This window comes from Coturnix japonica, chromosome 4 (genome assembly GCF_054131305.1).
Source record: "Coturnix japonica strain WE chromosome 4, WE-NBRP24, whole genome shotgun sequence".
In the NCBI taxonomy this organism is placed as follows: domain Eukaryota; kingdom Metazoa; phylum Chordata; class Aves; order Galliformes; family Phasianidae; genus Coturnix; species Coturnix japonica.
This window is the reverse complement of record NC_140666.1, coordinates 83,399,787-83,425,369: the sequence shown is the minus strand read 5'-3', so window position 1 is coordinate 83,425,369 and position 25,583 is coordinate 83,399,787. Positions and strand designations below refer to the sequence as shown.

Below are 25,583 nucleotides of genomic sequence, written 5' to 3'. Positions count from 1 at the left end.
GTTGCAGACCACTTCAGTGCACTGCTGATGAAGAGAAGCAACTCATGAACAGAAATTACATAAAGGGACATACAGGAAGATCCTACTTTAATTTAAGGAGTTAGCTGCACTCAGGTTTTTATGGCTTACTCTAAGCAGAACATAACAAATGCGGTATGTTTTGTAAGTAAAGCAACAGGATTCAGAGGACTCCCACATTCTGGATTCAGAACCCCACAGGGTCTCTGCCAGCCCATTTCAATGATCACAGTCTCTTTCCACATAGCAACAAGTCGCACTGCTTTCCCTCCACCCCGTTTTGCGCAGACGTCAAAGGTCGTGCTTTCAGTCCCTTTTTTGTCTGACGAGCTCTGTAATTATTTCTCACTGCTAACTTCTAGATGTTCCCCATTCTAAAAGTAACTTCAGACTTTTCTCTATTTTGTGCAGTAGTTGACTTCACTTAGCACACTATAAAACGCTTACAAAATTCACCACAACTGAAATACAGATTGGATCTCTAGCAATTTAAATACTGTATTTCTCCACCCCAGTAGCAACAATTGCTGCAGTCTGTTGAGCTGCAGCAAAGCTACTCTTCCAAAACTGCCTCGACAGAATATCCTTCTGAGGGCACAGAACACTCCAAATAATGCGGGTTTATTAACAGAAATGTTGATTTTTATCTCCTTTACGTGCTCCAATTTATTATGCATACACTGAAGAACTGCATCTCCAAGTAGAGTGATAGATGCATTTGGAGCTGGTGAAGATGGGCACCAATTTTCAAACAGGAGAAAACACAGATATTTGATCACAGCAACCTTGTTTTCTTTATTTTTTTTCCCTAATCAACATTTATTTATTTCCAGACTAAAACAACATTTCCACTAAGCCAGCATGCGCTCTTCCACTGGATTACATTTATATTTAGCTTAAATCTGCTCCGAGAGTCTGCCTTTAACACAAAGACCTAATCGTGGAATTAATTTCCCTCTTTTCATGCTCCCCATCCAAATATAGCTCTCAGTAAATACAAGAGAAATCACCATTAACAGAAGGGACATTCCTAATTACCACCAACTTGAAAGTCTACGTTAAGTAACACATCCTCCATTTGCAAAGAACATTTTCAGATCTCAGAAAATCTCAGTGTTCCCAATGTCATCATAAGAAAAAAGAAAAAAGTTACCTGTTTTACTTCTCCACACCAATGAGCCATTAGTTAATAATAGACATGACAGCCCTAGCTGAAATGAAGCATATCTGAACTCGTACTGAAGAACTGGGCTCTCAGCACAGAGCTTTTTGGCCAAGCCTTTCTTCACCAAGAAGGGAAAACCCAACTTTGCACATGGTAAAACAAGGTATTACTACTAGATAAACACTGCGGTTAAACACATGCTCTTAAAACAGCTTAATAACTACTTGAGCTTTTTCCATAAAGACTCTACAAGGTTTGTCTTGTAATAAAAGACGCTTGAAAACAATCCAGTAAGTAAACTGGTACTTCAACATCCCCTTTTATGTAGTTTCATAGCAACAGAGGAATAATTCCCTCTGAACGTGGGCATGTGCTAGAATAAACATTATCTGTTTATTACCTGAGGTTTCCTGTTCAGCTCAGCAACCCCAAAAATGCCTGAAAATGCACTGCAGGATCTCTCAAGAACAGTAAAAGTTGGTATCTGCTTCTGAGTATTGCTTCAAAGGTACTCAGCAGCGGAGGACAAGAGCAGAACAAGGAATACATCATTGCAACTTACTGTCACCTCTAGGAAATGCTACTGCAACTCTTTACTCCAAGCAAAATATCTTAAAATATTAATCTCCTTATATAAGGCCAAGTATCAGTCAAAAAACAGAAAGGGAAGAGAGCCCTTGGTTAGCTGACGGAGTTATACTGATGACCCAACTTCGGGTCAAGCATTTTGTATTTTCCAGCCTCCTTGCCCATCATTCCATAGTCAAAAATAACACAGATCACCAAACGATTCCCAACTAAGAAGAAACGTGGATAAACAGACAAAGAAAGCATAGAAAGGACAATTCTTTTCTAATTTAAAAAAGCTTACTGCTGCACATTTGTTTGTCACCAGGTTGTATCAATCTGATGGTAACTTCTGGGGAAAAAAAAAAGCAAATGTAAAATCAGCAGGCATAGCCTAATTTGGTTATTGCAACCAAAAAACATCAGCCTTTCTGATACTATGAGCAATGAAATCAGAAATACTGTAATAAATTATTAAACAAAAAGATGAAACTACAGCAAAAAAATCTTTTATCAGACAGAAACAATGCAGCAGAAGCATTTATTGTCTGGAATTTAGGGATAATCCTGGTATCACCAATTAAACTAATCAAGAAATGCTTCTCTGTTTCATTTTTTGTCTTAACTGGCACTTCAAATCAATTCAAGTGTAAAAGAGAAGAATTTTTCTCTGAACAAGGTTGGCTCACTCTCTTATCAGTGAACTGCCCAGCCCTTCTGGCATGAATTTCTGAGTCTCTTAAATCTGTGTCCTAAATATAGCGCCTGTGGGAATTTCTCTAGAGCCCACCAGCTCCATTATACTTTATGTAAACTCACAAACAGGTACAAATCAGGATACCAGCACGAGTCCATCCTTATCACAGATCAATGAATAATGAATACCCAAGTGTTCCAGTTCTATTTGACGGAGAGATTCTGCCTTGGATTCCTACTTTTCACCTCCACTGTTCCAAAAAATACCCTTATTATCTACAGTTTCTCAACTATGGGAACACTAAGGCAAAGATTTTCAATTTCTTTAAGTTCATTTTTTCCCTATAGCTCAAAAATTGGCCGTCTGTCTCCTTCACTGACCTCCACTAACATCACTAATACAAAGTCTCAAGGGTTGCAAATTGAACAGACCAGAAACGCTTGGCCATTACTTCTTCTAAAAGTACTCTGGGCTCAAGCCATGCTGTTTAACCTTTATATCATTTAGTAAAGTAACATAAGAAGTAGATTCTTGCCAACTTCTAACTAGTCACAAGGTCTCAAAATCCAATGGAGACTTTCTTAAAGCTTTAGTCTAACTTGTCTCATTTAATGGTATCTATTTCTGTCTAATTCTAGAGGTAAATGTTCTTCGATGGACAGATGCAATCAAACATGAAAATGTCACACCTCTGAATTGCCTCACTGTTCACAGTGATTACAGCACATACTCCCAGTTTGCACTTGTCAAGAATGTTAATGAATACAATTAGTATAATTTGCTGCCAATTCACTATGACAGCATCATTGTCCTATAAGTTATTTAACAGCTCTTCACAGGTATCTTCTTCACCAAGAGGTATTCATTAAAGCCGACTTTCATTTAAACACTGCTTTTTCATCAGCATGGATACAATTCAGATAAAATAAAGAATGAAAGGCCTGTCCTAGAGATCCCTGACTGTCATACCACTTGAAGTTTTCAGATAAGAGAATACAACTTCAGATTAGTCAATTTTTAAAGATGAGCAGCAAACAGCGTAAGGCCATTCTGCAATATAAGCTGACAGGTAGCAATGCCTGCTCAGGAAGCCTAGCTCTTATCTCACCCACTTTGCAGCTCTCAGTCTTATCTCCAGCCTGTACCAGGCAGTCTTATCAACACTGGCAGCTTCCTTGTACGCAGAGCATATGTGAAGGGGTTCAGTGCACCGATCCACAGTAATCCAGGTCATTTCCCTGGTAAAGTTCATGGGATGACACTGCAAATACTTGCATCAGTACAGGTGAAAATGTGGCTTCTTAGCAGTCTAAACCTGGCAGCAGCTTATTTAAACTGGCTCTGGATAAGGATCTATACAACCACCCCTCTCTCTCTCTCTCCAGTCCTGGCTGTGGATACACATCCAGCTGCACATGAGCAATTTCATACCATTGCGCAACCATACGTACAGCAAATCAGTTTTGCTGGGAATGCAACCCCAAAGATCTGGCTATAAGCAGGCTTCCAGATTCAACACACCTCAGAGCTTGCTTCATCCCTGCTGGAACACAAGCCTGCTTCCTGGGACAGACAGACTGCTGCAGGAAGGAGAGACAGACAAGGCTGCCTTCTTGGATAGCAACACAGGCTCTAATCAGTTTAGATCACTTCTAACACGAAACTCTGCTCTGAGGTTTTACCATGCTGACGTGCAGGGATAGGAACAAGAATTGTGTAAGCTGGGCTTGGAAAAGCTTTATAGTGGCACTGTCAATGGATTGTGGAACTACAGCCTAAAGGAACCACATGCTATAACACCAATATCCAAATTTCAGTAAATATTTTTACAATCAAGTCTATCTCATTTGCTCAAACTCAGGCTAGTATGTTATTACACCAGCCATCAGCCATACAGCTGGATCCAGCAAAAGCTCAACTCAAAACTAGAGCCCAAAACTTCACAGGCATCAATTCTAAAACTGAATTTTCAGGCTCATGAACATCTCCACTGTCAGTATATTTAACACGACCAATTTCAGAATTTCCTTGCAAAATAAATTACAGAAAGAGAATGCTGCCTGTTGAGGAATGCACTTGGAATTTGATATTCTCAATTATAAAATATGATGTGCTTTTAGGCTCTTATTTGCATTGCAGAATAAGTCAGACAACCAGAGATATGTTAATTAGATCTACCGAGGGAGCCCTTTTCATTCCAGTCAGAGGGTTAAATTATTTTCCAGGCAAATTTGCAAAACCCCCCAGAAGCAGAAATAATAAACCAGGCAGATCCTGAGGCCACTGGTTTGCAGGAATACACAGAAACCATAGAATACCTTTTTTTAACCCAGCTATTGTGAAAGTCCAAAGTAAACATCGCTACATAAGACTGACAGAATTCATCATCTGAATATCTCTTAAAACTACACCAGATCTAACAAAAACATAAAAAAAAAATAATTGAGAGATCAGGTCAATAGGACAGTTTATCTCAATGCCTCTTGTATTTACGCAGATCAACTCACTGAGCTTTGTAGCCTAAGAATGATCACTTAGTTATTCTATCCCTGGGGTACCTGAAAAATCACAGAATACAAGTATCTGATGCTTGCTATTTGCTTCAGCAAATTTCACCCACACACACCTTGGGAATGAAGAACTTACTCACAGGGCTGAGATAAGAATAAAGTACCCTGTACAGCAACACCAAAAGCACAATGGCTGTTTTTCTCCCTCTTGTCCCTCCTCTGAACAGAAAGCACAGCTGCAGTATTGGCATTTGGGAAGGACCATGTACTGGGCTGATACCACTGTTGTTAATCTCACCACTGCTTTAAAATGAAGCAATACCATTTTGTGTAAGAAGTGAAAATCCAGCAGAGGTAGAAGCGTGAGAAAGTGAGCATTCTTAAACCACCAGAGCAGTCTTCAGTTCATACAAATATTTGTTTTCCCAGGTGTTCCAAGTTTCCATGTGTACAAGCAGTGCAAAAGCTTGCAGGAACAAAGTCTACCATCTGCTGCCTGCTCTCCCATAAACATACCTAGTCTCACCATAAGCTGTCTACATATCAACCTTTTCCATCTTCTCTGAAGTGTTCCTCACTCAATAAAACAGGTAGTACTTTGAGAAACTAAGTTATTCATAATTAAATTACTGTTGTAAAGTCTGCACCAATCGTTTTAGAACATTATGCTGCAGTGAGCTAAACCACATTCTTTCCAAAGCATAAGTCTGAGGAAGACATTGATTACATCTTTACAATGCAAAAGGAACTAGGAGTTAAGACTGCGCTACCTACATTTAGTACTCTTCCATCTTATGATAAAGTCCCAGTGACTGATCAAGTTAACAGGTAAGTTTCTCAGTTTTTCCTGTTAATATGCAGAAGTCACTGGTGTGCCCAATGCATAATACATCTAGATATAGATGTAGACTTCCTTTTGTTTAAGGAAAATTTACAATCTACACATAAGAAAAACCGGTTGCAAAATATTCCACAAAATATTCATAATAACCCAATATTACAAATTTATAGGCAGTATTATTAAATACACAGTATATTGTTTTTATATTCATAAAAAACAGGAAACAGTTAATGACTTATGAATTATTTCATACAGGGAAGTTTAACCTTTAGCTTTCAAAGCTGTTAAGATCCCAATTTAAATTGAATTCCACTGCTATGGATTTTCTTTATGAAATTAATTTGTCGTCTTGTGTTTCTTATCATACTTGTCCAGGATGAAAGAATTATATGACTTATTTTCTTAAATGATTGAGTGGAAAAGCATTTAACAGCAGAAAACAGACTTAATCCCCAAGGGCAGAAATATCAAGCAAATAATTTGCACATACTCAAAATGGCTTAGATTGGAACGGACCTGAAAGATCGCCTAGTTCCAACCCCTCTGCCATAGACAGGGCTGCCAACCAGTAGACCAGGTTGCTGTAATGGTTGTCTCAGATCACCTCCTTGTCTTGCATGTGCCTTCACTTTTCTTCCATGACCTTCCCAGGCACAGACACAAGGCTCATTGGCCTGCAGTTTGCTGGGTCTTCCTTTCTCCCTTTCATAAAAATGGTAGTGATGTTTCCCTTTCTTCAGTCACCAAGGACTCTGCCTGACAGCCATGACTTCAAATATGATAGAGAGCAATTTCGCAACTACATCAGCCAGTTCCTTCAGGACCCTGAGATGCCTGTCATCCAGCTCTACAAGACTTGTACATGTTCGGCTTCATGACTCTTCTCTGTCACTCAGCAGCACATCCCTCTCCCCACACTGAAATCTAATTTAAAGCTCTGGTGATAAGCCCAGCCAGTGTGCTGCCCAGCCCAGAATTCTCTTGCCTGTCTTGAGCAGTCGCATCCTATCCAATGTCAATGTGCATTGTCTACTGAACTGTATATTGTTGATCTTGCAAGGATGCTGGTAATGCACACTTATGGAGAAGTTGAAGAATGACAGTACTTTGCAGTGTATTTAAGTCATGAGACTGCATAACCAGTTTAGATGCTGATATGTGAATTCATCCTGCTTTGCAATAGTTAAAAAAGAGAGAGTAAATAAAAATGGAACTGACAGTTCTCAGATGACACCACTGAAGAGTGTGGAAAAACTGTACAACTATAAAGCCCCTGAGAGTGAGACATTACATTAGTGCCCACAGAAGTGGATCTGGTATAGTTCCATATCTCATAAAATGCTGAGTAAAGTCAGTTTCAAAATGACCTTACGCCCTCATCCTCACTTAGCCTTCAAATGCACAGAAGTTAGCAGCATATCTCAGATACACCACATCAGTGTTCAGTCAAGACACTGACATGCCCATTCCTCTTAATATAAAAAGTATAATCCAGGGCTCACAATCACACATTAAGAAACAGAACATCTTTTCCAGCAGTGTCAGAAGACTCAAACGAAGAGCGTTCTGATTATTTCTGGCTTAACCTTTTGCAGCTGAGTTCTCTTTCTCATAGAAGAAAACACTGTATTTTATTTTGGACAGAAAAAAAAGTTTTAGCTTTCTAATTGAAATACATATAAAACATTCACCTTGTTTTCTTGTGGAATGGATGACTACCTCATCTTCCACCAAAGATACATTATTTTTCCTTACAAGTTTGCATGCGAAGAACCTGGCCATCATGAGCAGATGGTGCAGCGTGACCGAGCGTCACATGCCCTTTCAGCAACAACCACCCGCTTCCCCAGCACGCACTACTTAATACAAACACATCCTTCTTCGCACTGATAAAAAATTAATTGTATTTTATATAGTAAGACAAGTTTCCTTTTTCATTATTTACTAACTTGTGATTCCAGCTTCAGCTTCATCCTTGTGAAACAGAAATACACACAAAATAAAGGAATCACGCTGAAATACTTTCCATCCTTTGCTACAGAGAAGTCCCCGTGTGCTGTGTGACAGCTTGCTGCATTCAGGGATGGCTCTCCCCAGCTACCTCAAGAAGCAGCACCAAACATTTTTGGAATCCTGCAACCACTTCCGAGCTTTTGGTTTGGCTGTTTTTTAATTAAAGAGAAAAAGAACCTTGGTGTTTACAATCTCAGTTACATATATGAAGCAAGCAGAGGTGAAAGGCAAGCAGATTGTCTACCTCATATCAGGCCATTGCTAACTCCTTCCAGATGTGCCACATTATCAAACAGCGATGCTGTTTCATCCAAACACCAAAAAGCGTCAGATGAAGAGATCACCCATTTTTAGATTTCTCTTACCCATCCAACTCCAGCATCAGAAAGCACATCATGTTTTAATGCTTATTTCAGTGATGAAGGCTGGAATTGTTTTCATTTCTAAATTAAAACGCAGATTTTAGCACACCAAGCTGTGATAAGGGAGGGTCCCAGAGGACTCCAGCAGCATTTTGCCCTCAATCTTTTTATTTGTTTTTCCCAAAGTCAGTTTCTACCCACTTTCCACATAATACAGGCAGCTCATGCAGCCCACTGCTGACAACCAGCCTCTAACAAGCATGCTCCTTCATAGGAAGAGCCAAACTCTGTTTTCCTCAGCGCTTGAATAGGAAGCAGCTCATCTCAAACTGATATTATCAGTTGTTGAAATAAGCTGCAGGAAATAAGGAGATAAGTATGACTGGTTGAAAGAGCACTTCTGTTACCATTCTCACAATGTATTTTCTATAGTTACAGAAATTGAGGCAGACAAATGATAACAACCAAATGTGTGTTAGCTTCCTCTAAGGGCTCTGATTCCCCAAGTAACATCAATTTACACCAGGATAGATAATGAGGTTCAGACTCACAGGTGCCTACTTGGCCATCACTGTACAGACTAACCTGTGTTCACAAGTCGTACACTAAAGACTATGTACATTTAAAGCTTGATGTTTGATCAAGTCGAAAGTACAGACCAATGACTCAAAAATGATGGACTTCCTATTTAAGGTATCCAAGTAGTGTTTCCCAAGTGGCTCCATCAAGCAAATAGCAGGAAAAGAGAAGAGCCAGTATAATGTTACCAGTCAATCACTCATATAAGAGCTGAGAAAAATAAGGTTTCACAAATAGTACAAATTTCTCATTTTACTACTCTGTGGCAAAGCTCGAGAGGTACCTTATCTCAGCAAGCAAATGTCTTGCTTCAGGTCAATCCCCTGGCAGGGGCAAATTCCTATACAGGGTGCTTTAATGGATGGAATGGCACAGTGCTGAGACACAAGCTGCAGTTCAAGGAATTATTTTGATAAAACCATGCTGGGAACTGACTCATCTGCTATTCTGAGAACTTGCTGCTTTACAGAGAGAAGTAATTCTCAATGTACTAACCCAGCAAGCACTATGATTCTGGAACACCTTCGCAATGGGAAGCACTCACACACCATTCACATTTGACCTCTCAAGATCTAACAGAAACTCTTGGTTAGAATCAAAGGTGCTTTTCCTGTTCATTCTCCAACTTAACCGTGATCTGCCATATTTAACATTAAACCTAATTCCATTTAAATGACTGAGAAGTTGTGTTAAATAAATCCATCAGTTCACGTACCACAATATTAATCAATGTGAAAATGGTAATGGTCAAGGCAAATACATTCAGGGAATTATCACAAATGCGTGAATGATTAATTGAAAAAAAATAAACTAGATGTTGTTCCTCCTTATGAAATTCAGCAGCAGAAAATGCCCTGTGACGATGGGAGGGGTAGGAACCACACAGAAAAGGACGTCTTCTATTAACCTTAACATGAAAACATTTCTACTAATTATTTGTACTGAAAAAAGAAAATATATACTCGGATAAATCAGCACTGCATATTCCTCAAGACACACAGATGTAAACATCTTGGTTGTTTTCTGGTATCTTCCCACTACTGTCATTAATCACATTCAACAAATCAAAGTATACCACTCTACCTTCTGGATTTTTTTTCCACTTCAGCGCAACAATAAACGTCTTTTTATCATGCATTGCTGCACACATCAGAAAGCAACACCAGAAGAAGTGCTTTGCTCTGTTAGGTATTGGCCACGCTATAAGTGCAAGACAACACATCCGTTGATACAGTACATTCTTGTAATATTCTGCTGTTGACATGCAAACCCCAAAGCAAGACAAGAGATATCATTTTTACAGTAAGTTACCATAACCACAACAAACTGCCAAACAGCACCTTGTTACTCATTAATACATTCCATTTGGCACCACGCTAACCAGTCAACTCACGGCATTTAAAATTCAAGCTGCAAGATCTTCAGTTTTTACAACTTAATTTACTGTAAAAAACGTGATTTTATCATCAGTGAAAAAGTACTAAAGCAGAACAATACAAAACAACATTCAGAGCTGCAAATTTAATTATTTTTAACCTTCTTGAAAACTGAAGTTTTCTGTATATGTGGAATAAACACATGAAAATTGATGAAGTACCAAAGCTTCAGCTTGCCTTGACTAACATTGCTATTATTGTTAAGACAGAAAATACTAAATATATCCATTAAAGCACATCATCTAGGTAGAGCCCTTTCGTTTTGTCTGAGTTAGTTTACATACTGCAGTAAACTTGGAACTCTTTTGAAACAGTTCAGAGATAGAAAGCACATCTCCTCAGACATGATCAACATCCAACAGAATACAACCTCTCGAAAACAAGAATTTGAGTTCCTAATACTTGTGGATCTGTTATAAAACAGAACTAATCTAAAGGCAGTTCTCTCTAGTTAATAAAATGGTAAAATTTTATAATATCAATTAAGCAAACACTAATTCACCTGTAAATAAACCTTAAAAAATAAATTTCAAATCAAGAAAAGGCATAAGGTCAAGGGTTCTCAGAAATATTCAAGCCTGATAGAAATAAAGACTATGTATTGATGAACTTTAAGGAGATCATTTTTATATACATTGCAAATTATCTGGATTTAATAAATTATCCAGATTGAAAATGATCTATACATTTATTAATGCATGTAACATCAAGGGAAAATAGGGAAAAAAAACACAAAACTTTAAGCCCAAGATTCGGAGTCTGCTTAGCAATATATGCTGTGGGCACAAGATGCTTTTTAACAGCATCATGTGAAAGAGCCCATTTCACACAATGTAGCTGTTGCATTGCTTTCACATGCAGAGCCTTGGATGACAATTATTTTGATCCATCTGCCTCAAACACCACCATACTTCATCTGCAGCCAGTTCTTCTCCTCTCTTCCTGTGCAATATTTGATTAGTAAACACCTACACTTTGAATCCTTTCTAAAATACCGCCCTTTATTCTTCATCCTTTACACAACATATACTTTTAAAACTGCTTACTATAAAATATTGCAAGACCTGAATAGCAAAGTCGTTTTTGAAATAACATTTGCCTATGATTTGACCTATACAATAGAACACTGAAAATAAGAAACCACAGAAATAACTGCATAAAAAAAACCTCTCAATCTTTTCTTTCTTGTCCAGCAACAGATTGTTTTAGTAACAGCAATCTGTTAGACAAATGAAAAGAAGAAATTACCAGGCATCAGTCTGTATTAAGAGTCACAAGACAGTGAGTCACTACACAGTCAGCCAAGTAAAATGGCCAAGGACTATCAGAGCATGCATTGCTTGCATTCCTACAACTAAAAGATTCAGAGAAGGTAGTCTTTGAACAGAAAGGTCTGACTAAACTACAATAAACAAGTAGGAATGCATGTGCACCTGCCGAGAGTCGGGGAAGAAGTTTCTACCTCCAGGGATAAAGCATCAAGGAGAAGAAATGGTTCATCTACCCTTGTTATCAGAAAGCCTTCACCAGTATCAGTTGGGTAAGAGTTTGCCTAGGAAGTCTGTGGAACGTCCATTTCTGGAGGTTTCTAAACAGACAAGTCAGACAAGCCAAACTTGTGAGATGTGGTTCAGGTATAGTTGATCCATCACAGAGAAGATTGAACTCAATGACCTTTTAAGATAACTTCACCTGTATCTTTTTTCCTCCAAGGTACTGAATTTTCACCGTTTCCAGTTTGGTAAACTCATAAAACTCCACACTTTTCTGAATTGTTTTTCTTAACAAAGCAAATCACAAATTCATCCATGTTAAACAACTAGATTTAAGTTGTCTTCATCTCCAATTCTTCTCCCTTCAAGCCTTGCTTAAATTATAGCCGCAGTTTCAGCAAAGAGCATGAGGAATCCTTTCCTCAGTGAACTATATTATGCAACGAGAACTTAGAAACAGATTCATACTTTTGAAATCATTTACAAATAAATATCCCCTTCTGTTTGGTTCCTCAGGAGTTCCTCTTAACTTCAAAGCTTTTTATGTGAAGCAGATAACATTCTTTCCAATTAGCAAAGATATCAGCTGCTCTTAAATAACTTATTTACTAATTAAAAGATATCAGATTCATAAATTATAAAAGCTAAGCGTCTACAAAGGATGTGGCTACTTTACACTGCCTGAAACATTGCAGTATTTCTCTCATTCTGGTAAGCTCCATGTGCAAAGAGGATCTTCATTATGTGACCTCATTTAAAGGAAACCATCGACACTTAAATGAGATGTAACGCATTTATGAATAGTGTTTTCAAAGAAAATAGGTTTTAAACTAATAAAAGGCATATATATACCAAAGGGATTTGACAAAAAAAATTAATTCATACAAGAAATAGCATTTAATGCACACAAAAACGCCAACTAAATCAGGAGATGTCATTTTTATTACCTGACAAGAACGAAACTGGTTGACCAGCAGTGTGCATCTCTGAGGGTCTTTTCTTCCATCTAAACTGTCCAGTTCAGCTGCCACTTGATTTAGTTCCTCGTCGGCATAGTAGAACTGAGCAAGGAGCTGCGGGTCTGTTCTCTGCAGAAGAGAAGCATAGAATATTGCATTACAGAATATTATAATATTTTTTTGCAATAAAAAAATACTCCAGTGAAGTACTGATTGTAATTTAAAGTTTTGAAGTATTTAATTTAAAGATTTGAAGTATTGATTGTAATTTACTTTTTTCAAATAATCTAAGCCAGATTAGGAGGGCATCAGCACTAGAAAAACGACACTGAGACATTCAACATACAATCACAAAATCTTGCTACCTTTAAGAAAAAAAAATCTCTCCTCCAACAAAGCAGGTATTAAGCTACTATTATCTCCAAAACCATCCCGGCATTCTCACCCATGGTGGCATAATTGCCTGGCGGACAAACAACTGAATCACAAGCTTTGTTTATTAAACAAAAGCATGCTTCAACTTTGGCAAAACAAGACAACAACCACCACCTGCTGCCAACACAAAGCAATGAGAACGGGCTTTAGGAGAAGCTTCTGCAGCTGCTGGTTGGACTCATGACCACTGCAGTGACCCCTGAAATCCAACTGCCTGCAGAGGTTTATGGATGGTGGCGAGGTCTTCCCAAGCATTCTCTTTTCTAGGCTAAGTTGTCCAGCTCTCTTAGGCTCTCCTCAGCCTACAGAAATGGTGAGAGCACAGTAACGTAACGTGAAATACCAAATACTCACAAAATACAACTCCAGCAGAAAAAACCCTTTGGGCATTTGCATTACACAAGCACTAAACCTACAGAGCTGTACAGTCACACAGTTAACTACTGTGACACCTGGTCTCATTAGCGATGCTACAGACCGCCTCACCGGTGCGCGCTGCATGGTTTCTCAACTAGCAAATTAATGGCACAACAACAACAACAGCCTTCCCTGAAAACAAACACACCAGCTCCTGTTCCAACACATCCTACTTATGCATGAATATAATGATTTACGGCCGTCCTTCAGCTTTCTACATTGCTAGTTCACAACATTTGAGTTGGGAGGCACGTCAGATATACCTTTTAAGCTGATGAAACACAGTAATGAAAGTGTTTGGATTCTTTCTTTAAGCAGGAAACCAGTTGCTTACTACAAAATAAATGACAGAGAGCCTCAGCAATTTTTAGGTTTTTCCTCTGCATTCATTTAATGTTGTCCTTTATTAAGCATCAGCAGTACACTAAGTATAAATGGGAGACATTTAAATTTTGGCTTCATTAAAGCCTTGATAGAAAAACGCGCAGGAAGAGGGATAAAGCTGGTAGTATATGAGGAATAAACAAAGTCCAGAATAAAGGACAGTACAGAGAAACCCTATAACTGAATTACTTAACTCAGTTGAGTTTAGTACTAAAATCTCACATCTCTCCCACCCAATTATTTTTATTATATCTGATGTTTACATTTTCCTTTAGTATTTATTGACACCAAGAAAACTTTCTAGATAAAGTCTTAAATTGAAGTCACAGGAATCTGTGCATGGAAGTGTGGCAAAACACAACTTATTTATATGCATCTGAATTGCACTGCAGAAGCAAAATAAGGCAATTTGTTGAGTGGTCCCAAGCTAAAAAAGCAAATGTAAGACTGAGAAAGTGAATTCCCATGTGGCTGATCTTTTAAATTGGAGAAACAAAAGTTTTAATTGAGTTCTCTCTCCTGTGTTATGTTTGTTGTGGATTAGTATCGTGATCTTTGATTAATTGTGTCAATCACGGGGGCCCTGGCAAGACAAAGCTGCATGAGACTCTAAATCACCTAGCAGGAGACCATTTAAAGTCAATGGCCACAACTTCCTAAATCCAATTTGTTCCAACCAGTAGGAGAAAAGACACAGCACCATACTCTGTGCCAATTATTGCTTTCAATTCATGCTAAACATGGTTCCAATAATTCCATCAGAACAGGTTACTATTCGCTGGCAGAGTAAGTAGTAATTCTTATCTTCAACTGATTAAGTTAATAGAAAAGCTTCGTTTGAGTTCACCTAACAAAGAACCTACTGCTTAGTACCCTGATTGTTTCCAGAATTAACCACATCAGCAATCAAATTAGTTCATCTAGATTCTTGTTGTGATTAGCTGGACTCATCCTCTAGGTACTGGACCTTGCCTTTTTCCACTAGAGCATCGTGCACTGCAGCTACTTCTGTTCAGTTATTTTCGTATCCATAGACTGCAGGAACCCTTGTTGCCACAATGCCCTTGTATAACCCGTATAGATTTTTTGTTCCTGTTCTGTTGGGTTGATAAAAAACAACCAAACACCACCCTGAGTCTGAGCTCTCCACACAGGAGCCTCCTCCACTGTACAAGAACATCTTGTATTCCCTCTGATGTTTTTCTGCATCTCACAAGTCATGTTCTAAAAGACCCAGCTCACCAACTGATCCCGACTGTCCTCTGTAGCTGTTAATTGCCAGCATATGACTTACCACAACACAGGACTTCATCCACCACAGATTCAATATCAGTTTTTTTATGCATTGGTAATTATTTATTATTCTCATTTATAAAATATACATTGGCTATCACTCCAATCTGTACAAAGACAGGGATTGGCATATCATCAGTTACAGTAGTAGTGCATCATTCCTTCTATTAGGAGAGGTCACTCACTGATGTGTGCATTCTCACCCCACAGCACATTTCTTACTACTGAGAAATTATGTACTTATTTCTTATTACATACTTAGGTATTACTCTTCATTCTCTGCTTGTTAGGTCAGAGATTTAATGCAGTAAGACTGCTTGCCATTGCCGCTCAGTACTCAACAGCCCATGTAAGAAGCTGTATTAACTATTGAACTGGTTACACACAGATGTTGCCAGCAAACCCCCATCTAGATTAGTTTAGTTCAGTTTACTGCACAATAAATTCTGATTTTATTTTTATATGGATTTACATCGATTATAAGAGGGTGGTAAAAGGAAGAAAAATTTGGTTTAAGTGAGCTGTCAGATGCAGGCTATTAGATAAGTAACAGGTCCCTAAGATTACACGCTGTCAGTTGAAAAGATGTTGTTCTCACATCTTGAAAACAAATCTCAGACCAGTCAGAAATTCCAGAATTGTTCTGAAAATCAAGTTTCCAGAAATAAGGATTTTTCTAGTCAAGAATTTCCTTCTTCTGAAACAAGATTTGAAGCATATTTTGCATGATTTTGATAGCACCTTATCAGCATACTGTTTCTTTCAACAAGTTAACACATAAAATGTGTGGTCTTATAAATACAACAGCCAGCAATCCATAATTTCAACACCAAGGAACATTTTCCCCAGGTTTCTGTGATCCTTTATAGAGGTGTAAAAGGTTTTAAGTTCTACAGAGGTCACAATATGGACAAAGTCTCCACGACCACCATCAAAAAAATAGAAAGGAAAGACATCTACACCAACAAGCCAGAGAACAGATTGAAACAAAGAAACTAGAGAGATGAGCAAAATCCTAGCTAGTTATTTCCTGATTCTCCAGAAAATAACATTCATCGTGTTTAAATTGCTGATATAAGGGTTTCAGAACAAGATAAAAAACCCAGCCCTGCTAAATAAAATCCACGGACTTGATATGAAAAGCTTCAGACCTTGGCTGTCCTTTTGCAGTCCTTCAGTATCTTAAGTACTTCACAGCTCTCCCACATGCTCAAGCCCTGATGTGACCCTAATCAAATGAAACTACAAGGAAAAAAGCTTTAATTATATACGCCTTTTTCTGATGGTTAATCCAGATTGCTTTTTGACAAGGGAACACCATAAGCCTACACCCACTGGGTTAACTTTTCAAATAGCATTTGGTAGTGGTAAAAGGTACATTTTACATATATTTTATTACACATCAGAGCAACCGTATCCACAAACATCTACAGGACGATATTGGGTAAGAACAGTAAGTCCCCGTAGGACAATTTTAATTGCTGTAGGTGCCATATTATGTTGCCACCCAGTAGCCAGGATCAGTTAAACATCAACTCTAATCTGCTACAGCTGATGGGATTCCACCAGCTGACATGAGAAGTTGTAGGGAAAGACTGTGATGTTTGCATCAGCACAAGTGTTATACCTGTATAGCCTCCATTGCTCCCCAGTCAGAAAGGGGAAGGGTGTTATAAATGTCTCTGATACTGAAGGCCAAGTTGTCAGTCTAAATCTGTTGCCTACTGTGTTCTGGGGCAAAGGCAACAAGTGGACTGTCACAAAACCAGGCAAAGAGGATGAACCTCCAACTTTCCATTCTCTGGAATAAATGCAGCAGTTACTGGACTTTGCCAAATAGGAACAGAAAACAGAACAAAGTCCCCACGAGTGAAAGTACATTTGCTTTCAGGTGGGAATTTGGAAATGCTATAGATAAAAACATCAGTCCTGCTCTCCAGCACACAGATAATATTCTGTAACGTGTTAGAAAACAACTCACTATACACCATATGCTTTGTGTATCACAAGGCAGATCTAGGTGCTAAGAATTTAAGTATGGTCAGTTCTACATCTCAGAGGCAGTGTTATATTTTCAAACCTAAACCTGATGCTGCACATTACTAGTTTAAAACTAATTAAACTCATTTAAAACTTATGTTAAAAAAAAAACAAAACAATCATGACCTCACTGTTGATATCATAGATGAAGACTTTAAAGACTATCAGTCCCAGCACTGACCCCTGGGGGATACCACTCATCACCATCTCCATCCAGACACTGAGCCATAAATGGACTTTGAGTGACCAACACTTACTCAACTGAAGCACAACTACTGGGGTCACTGGTGCACTATGAAGCCTGACTGACAGCTGACTTATTTCAAAGATCTAAGGCATTTTTTTCAAAAGGGGACTGCCAGTACATTGCAATATAGCTTCACTGTCACCTTCTCTACAAAGAAGCATACACACATCCTGTCTTCAGTCAGATCCTTTGAAATTTTTCCATGCTTTATAAGTGGTAATAAATACGAACAAGAGAGAATCACTCTTTAAAAGGCGGATGACTCAATATCTGATACTTAAATTCAAATGTTATAATTTTAATAGCAACAGTGTATCTTCACATTAAAGGAAAAAGGGTCTTGGCAACTCAAAGCATGTGAGTTCATTTGTTGTTGTTGCCTTTGTTTATTAAATCTACCTGCTTTATCTCAAGAGCTACCTGCTAAAAAAGGGGAAATTATTCACCTAAGGTTCGTTATGCAGAACATATGAAGAATTAAAAATAATAAAAATGCATTTAAATGAATTTTCTTAGCTGTCTGATGCTGCACGTGCATAAAAAGGACTCCAAGATGAGCCCAACAATTAATGACTGGGTGTAAGAATTCACAAAAAAAGCAAGCACTGTGGGAAAAGCTGCAGTCCTTACCAGCTGCTCTGTGTTTATCTATAGAATATAATTACACAAGCTAGAAAGACAGGTAAACAGGTTGTTAGCACAAAAAAATGCTAGCAGTGCCTTAAGCAAAAAAAGTCAGTGATATAACAAATTATTATTGGACAACAAAAATATCAGGTGAGTGAGTTTTTCCAATACTAGCACCCTCTTCAAAAATCACATTGAAATGCTATGTCTCCACTACAGAACAGTAACAGGAGAGTAATAACAGCCAAAAAACAAAAAATCAGATAGATTTCACTGAACTAGAAGAGCAAATATTTGAGACTGCCACACAGTCAGATTTCACTCATGATGGATTAAGTCACTGTACACAGCTTCTATTTTTGTATGCTCATAATCTAGAGAAGCATGTGCTCAAATTCATATTTTCCTGGGGAAGCACATAAGCATATGCTTAACATGTGTTACTTAAGCTTATGGACATGCACTCTGCTGAACAGGAGTGGACTGCAGCTGAACCATAGCCTCTATTTCTACGAAACAAACATACCCTGAGGAAGAGGAAATGGTTTTACTGTGGGGATATGAAGATGCCAGGCGGTGATGGAGTAGCCACGGGAAGCACAGTAACCTCCAGTACTGCCTCCTGCCCAAGCCCACTTGCCAGGGATTTCCATCTCTAGAGTTGCCTCCTGCTAAATCCAAACACAACTATGAGGAGCCTTAGGGAGAGGAAGAAGTCATTTTACTGTCTTTATTCCAACCTGTGAGATATTTCGTCCTATTTCTTCCCCTTAGGCTATTGAGGAGCAATAGAGTAGCCAGGTGAAAAGCTACGCCAGCCATAGTGCACCCACCAGCTCCACAGCCTTCCTCCTCTCACAGCCCGCCTCCTTCAGTTTGACCTTAGGATATTCATCATTCTTTCTCATCTGCTGAAAGAACATCAAGCTTAAAGGACAACTAAGGATTTAGAAAGAACAAATTCGACTTGTCGAGAAAAGTACTAAACAGAAAGGGCATTCTTTAAATGCTTTTATACAGCTCGCTTCAGATTTCTCTATTTGTTTGTATTTGCAGTCATAGATTACACTAAGCTCCCTTTCAAACGGAATTGATTCTGCCACATTTGTAGTCATCTGCTACCTATCACAAGAAAAATCACACATTTAGTTCCATGGGCTTTCGGAGCTACAGGACCCTTCTTAACATGGGGTGGCATCTGGACGTGGCATGCAACTGTTTTTCCCCCCAATAACATGAAACCCTCCACCTCGCTAAGCTCCATTTACTCACAACTTCCTGCACTAAATGACTTAACATTCCACTACTGCTGTTACAGTGTTCTATGAATCTTTTCAAATATTTATAAAAGTTCCCAAACATTGAGATAAACCACGACCCCCATCCTGCAGGTCCTCAATGTCCACATCTTCCTATTTTTTTCTATAAGCTTTTTTCTTTCCTAAAAACCAAATTTCTATTCTTAAACACACATACGCAAACACACACACAAAACAACAACAACAACAAACTCTGCACATTCTAAGACTTGTTTTGCAGTCTCTCTGATAGGCTCCATTTTGCTCCACATTGATGTATCCTAACAGGATATTTTTTTCCTCCCAGGTCTGCAGTCCCAGGGCTTTGCTCATGCTCAGCAGCCCTGGTTGAATGCCAGCTCTGCCTCTCTCTTCAGTACCAACCTAGTTTGAACAATCTGCCACATACAGTGTTTTACCTTGGGATGAAGAAATAAACGTCTTCGTTAATCAGGGCATAAACAAAATACTAACAAGTGCGAAACCTGACCCAGAAGTGAACTCAAGCACTCTGATTATAGAAGTTACCACATCGTCCCTCTTGAGCATGAACAGGCACAGAACATTCTTTAGGTTTCTTGATATTGCAAGTGCATCCTTATTTTTCTTTGCCTCAGCAGATTTGCTCATGATGAATCTGAGGCGTTCTGTATCATATTTTAATATAAGAACAATCACCTGCATAAAGTTGCTCATTCATAACCTTGTCTGTCTGGTAGGAGGCTCTCAATAAGCCCAGGTTGAACAGCTCGCCAGATGTGCAGGATTTAACTACCTTGGCATCATATCACTACCACAATCAATCACTGCAACAAAAAGATTTCATCAGTACTTTATTCTTAAATGCACCTGTTCGAGCCCAGCAATGAAAGCAACCAGGCTATCATCACTAAACCCTCCCCCGGCTGCAGTCTTCTATCTGACAATAACTTCAAATGAATGTCTGCCTAAGTAAAACTTTTGATCTTATTTCCACTATTTCAGCTAAAGAACACAAAGAAGTAGCTCTGAATGCCATCATCTGTTGAGGTGGCTTTGTTTTTGAGATAACAGCAAGCTTCAGTTGGTGTTTGTCCATGCTCAATACACAGGCACACAAAAAGCATATTTTTGCTGGCAAGCAGTACACTGACTATATAATGCTGTGTGGCAGTGTGGTCACCCATATCCTTGCCCAACCACTGTAGAACTGAACATTTTTGCTCCAACAAGGCTTGCTCTGGTCTTCTCAGACATGCCCTCGTGGTCTGCCTTTGGCCTCCTGGGCACACAAATCTCTCCTGGGAAAGAAATGGGTTTTTGTACAGTAATTCTTGTTTTATGTTTTCCATGCCAGCTCAGCACATGGTTTTTGCTTGACTATTTCTCTTCATCAGCACACAGATGCTGGGTAACCTACATCAGGCTTCAGCTGTTCTCCCACCACTTCCCCTGAATTTAGCAGGTTCCTTTTAAGGCAGGACACAACACACAAGGATGAAGCAACAACGCAACATGAATGCTTTCCTGATATATGTTTTCCTGGTCAATTTTATCTCCATTGTTGAAAACTATAGAATCATATGAACGTTTGAGTTGGAAGGGACCCTTAAAGATCATCCACTCCAACTCGGCTGCAATGAACAGGGTCACCTATAGCTCCATCAGGTTGCATGGAGACTGAAATAAAGAGAGAAGACTTAAAGAGAAAAGTCTCTAGCAGTCACGTATCTAGTTGTCATGTATGCTAGGATTTCAAAACCATATATTCTCCCTTCTGGCAAGGGAAAATTTTGAGACCTGTCTGCTTCCTGTTTAGGCAAATAAAACAATCCGGCACAATTACAGCTCTACCTATTTAACCAAGAGAGAATTGATTTTCCTCATTCCAGAAAACAATTATCAGAAAAGCCGTAATACACACCACCTCCTGCGTATCACATTCTATTGATCAGCAATATCATTTTCACATCACAGCTACATACTTTCAGGTTCCCCCTCAGCGGCATTTCTCAAATTTCGGGCTGCCAAGAATTTTCTTCAGTATGTTACATGACAGAAGAGCCAGAGGCATTAATTGCAGAACTGCTGCTGAAAGCAAGGAAATGCATTACCAGTAGTGCTTATTTTAACATTTACAATGCGCTAGCAAGAATATGATTCAGACTAGTTTTAGTTTGCTATATTTGATAACAGCATCAAGGAAATGAACAACAACCCATTAACGCTGGAGACGCCAATGAAAGAGAAAACTGATCTTTGAAAGGAGAAGCGTGATTAGTTAATGCAAAAAACTCAACTCCTACAGGAACTGCTCCTTCCATTTCCAAAGCAGACACCTGCTGCTGGTCTTTACGGTAGAGAGCAGTAGCATTCAGCTTCCAAAGCTGAGCTTTCTTCTCTGACACCCCAGGCAGGCTCCTAAAATGAACCCCTGCCAAGCACAGGACCAAAACTGGAGGCTGAACCGTGATTTTTCTCCCACATAATGGGATGAAGAATTCCTGTGCTTCCACAGCCTCAGGGAAGAACACCTACTGGAACATCTACAGCTTACAATTCAACAGCATTACAGGTCAAAAAGTTAAACTGCTTTACTATCAAGACTGTATTTAATATAAAGCTCCACATGTATGCAGTCTTGGATCAAAGTCATTCATTGCTTTTCAATTGAAAAACAGGGAATATTTTCTCTGAATAAAACCATCAGCATAAAATCAACAAAGGGTCAAAAAAGTTCTGACACTTCTGAAACTGGAGTTATTAACTGTTCTTAGTAACTTCACGACTGCTCTGCAAATAGATGATATTAGGTGGATTCATTCCATATGCAGGTGTTCTGCGTACAGTCATGCAATCACATTATTTGGTCAGATCAAATGTAACAGCTGTCATTTCCCACCCTCCCATTTTTCCAGGTCAAGACTTTGCTCTGTGTTACAAATGCAGAAGCAGAGGCCACAGTGTGGATGTAATTTCCTTAATGATCTTCACTTGAACCAGACAGCAGTTTGTCTTTAGTCCTATGGACACTTGGATGTTCTAAGGGATCAGAGACAGGAACTACAGAAAGACTGGCCAAATTAGGCAGGAGCAGGGTGGTTCTGTCTGAAGGTGAGATACATCTGCTGGAACCTGGCAAGTTAACATGGCCATCCTTGCTGTCTCAGAGAACATTCAAACATGCTGACAGACAGGAAGCCCCTGGTCTTCAGCCAGGTTCAAAGTAAGCAAGAGTGCAGAGTGTAATTGTATTTAGAACTTCAGAGACTACCGGTGATTTTCAAACAAAATCTCAGTGCATTATTAGACACAAGAGAAATGGTTTTAACAGATATGACCAAACGTGAGGGGAGAAGTACTTAAAGGATACCCATATTGTGCGCTTGTATAGATAACTGCAAACACTCATCAATTAAACAGAGAGTCTGCAAATATTCCTCAGTTACACAAAAAGTCCTATAATCAAATGCTTTGGTCAGTCTTCCAAGCATTTAGCTTACCTAATTAGGCAACAGTTTCCTGATACACTGAATACTTCACAGTTCTAAAGCCACATGGCTTTTCCCTATCAAATCTAAGTGAAACTCATTGTTCTCCACCAAATAAGAAGTTGTGGGGGCTGACAGATTTTTTTAAACTATAAATATGTCAATAAAGCAGAATGTGGGGTGGGGAGGTTGGTTCTTGTCATTTGTTTTCCTTGGTATAATTTCTTACATTACTTTAAGTTATCAATCATATGCATTGAAAATCATTACAGTTAAATTAAAACAGAATATATGCAATTAAAGTCTTCGCTGAGAAAGGCACCAGCTTCAGAGAATGATTTTATCGTAACCCGAAATTGCACTGAGATCACAAGTACTATTCAAAATCATGACTAATGCTCATAATTACAGCATGCACGCAGAAACAATTTTTATTCATTTACTTTTTTGTTTATTTATTCGAGAGGAAAAGAAAGTCCAGAATTAATCAACTGGAGATGACAGGCAGAAGAATATAGCCTGGAATTTATCATGACTGGGGATACACATCGTTTGGAGGGATATCAAAGATGATTTGTAGTCAGCAAAACACAATTATGGTTTTGAAATGGACCGAAAACAGCAGCGTAAATCAAGCAGGCATTATACTTCTGCTCTCCAAGCAGTTACTGCTCAGTTGTTGGCTGTAGCACCTGCAACAGCACTGGGCAGCTCCCCATGCATCCTACACAAAGGAACAGGAATTCACTACTAGAAGGGAAGAAAACCAGCAAGACCATAAAAGTACTCGGTGATTACAACACAGTGACACATTTCTGGGATATATGTTTATACATTTATTCCATATATGGAAAAACAATCTCATGTAAAGCAAAATAATCTGTTGGGGAAAAAAAAATGTATGGCAAAAGAAATGATTTCTTGTGGGTACATGAATATGAATTGGTTCAGAAAGATCAGTTTGAAACAGACGTTCTCTAGAATTAAATTAAAAAAAAAAAATTTAAAAATCCACAGAAAATAAAGTTCAACCCATCACCAGGTGCTCAGGTGCTACAACAAGGAAAGCAATAAGAACCTGAAGAACGGGGCACGAAAGCACAAACACACACTTGAATGTAGACATAAACTAACAATGATATTGGCACTGAGAACAGTGCAAATACAGGAGATAAAGACAGAAATGAAAAGATGGGTTTATAAGCTCAACACAAACCTCACCTCCTCTTCAAATGTTCAAATTCCATAGCAAACCTCCCCACTTTGCCCACTGGTAACTTCTGAGGACCAAATGCAGTCCACCAGACAATCAGCTGTTAAAGCCAACATCTAAACCTATGTTTAACTCAGCCCTTATAGAAAATCCTTGAATAAATGAGGCAACTTTAATTACAAGAGTCACACTAAGAGCTCTTCTATTTATGCAACTGTCTTTGTAAAACACAATTTCCAGAAAGCTATGCAATTTGTTTTATTCCATAAAGGAGAAACTATATTACCTGCGAAGCGAGACCCACCAAATTACCAGCAAAGCCATTAGAAACAGCTTCATTCCCCATTCCATTACAGAAAACACAAAAAACCACGAGACTGAGATTCGTATGTATCTTACCAGAAAGCAGTTTGCACTGTGAAGTGCAGGTGAGCCTGCCTTCCATGCTCCACATTTCTAGAAGAACCCAAGGGGAAATGGGAGAACTTTCTCACTTAAATGCACTTAATTTCTCTCTGGACACAATACATAAAAATTTGTTTTACTTCAATCAGAGCAAAATATACTGCAAACAAAATTTGGAAAACCACAGTTTAAATGGAGAAATATTTTTTTTTCCCCATTCTGTCCAGGCCAGCAGCGACTGAGCTCTGCTCCTCAGGCATCACCTGCAACAGATGGGAACGCTCTCCTGCAGAGTGCTGTCAGCAATGAAACGTATGTAGCAGAAGACGTGACTCTCACATATTCCACATACTGAGGAATTTATTCTGGCTTGCAATGGGAAATGTAAAAATAAAGTGTTGCTCTAGTGCATCTCACTGCAAGCATCTGCATCTTCAAGCGTGGTGGTCAAATTAATATTTAAGATTTGAGAGGTCAGGTTAAAAAGTTTACCCTAACTTAAAAAAAACAGCGCTTTGGACCAAAAGCAGCCTGATAGTTTCCAGTCCCCACTTCTGAGCTAAGACAGTTCTGAACGTACCATGGAGACAAGCTCCATCCACCAAGAGCCAGCTCTCTATACTGCCACACATCCAATGTATGATTCCTTCTTAGGGATGTGGCAAAGCCTTGATATTTTCTGACACAGGAAATGGGAATTTAGGAGAGGACATTGCCCTGATCCAATCAACTCAATGATGTCACCCTTCCAGAAAAACACTGTAGCCAGAAAATAGTTACCAAAAGAGGCTGGCGCTTAAAAGTGACAGCATAGCAAAACAAATATATAAAGCAAGCTTTTTGCTTACTCCCTGGAACAGCAGAAAGTTTCTCTTGGGCTTCTGGAAAGCAGTTGCAGCATGTGTGAACCTGCTCAGGATGACTGGTCTTCCCTGCTCTCTGAATCAGCCCTGCAGACACAAAGCTTGTCAGCCTGGGTGCAGCAGGATGTGGAGGTGTAATGCAGAGTAAATAGGCACACAGGGTTCAAATCTCACACCACAATCCTATTCAATAAAGCAAGAACAAATCCAGCATCACAGGACAACATAGATAATAAAGATAAAAAATTGCA

General features: G+C 38.9%; 1 protein-coding gene across 4 annotated transcripts in view; it reads right to left on the bottom strand.

Annotated features, from left to right (window-relative positions):
- The window catches only part of ZFYVE28 (zinc finger FYVE-type containing 28), a 121,097-nt gene that overhangs the window by 47,007 nt on the left and 48,507 nt on the right, over positions 1 to 25,583 (bottom strand). For all 4 annotated transcript variants that reach the window (XM_015862851.3, XM_015862849.3, XM_015862850.3 and 1 more), the window contains exon 2: positions 12,629 to 12,769. In XM_015862851.3, coding sequence (XP_015718337.2) covers positions 12,629 to 12,769 — 141 coding nt within the window. The remainder of the gene's footprint in view (positions 1 to 12,628; positions 12,770 to 25,583) is intronic.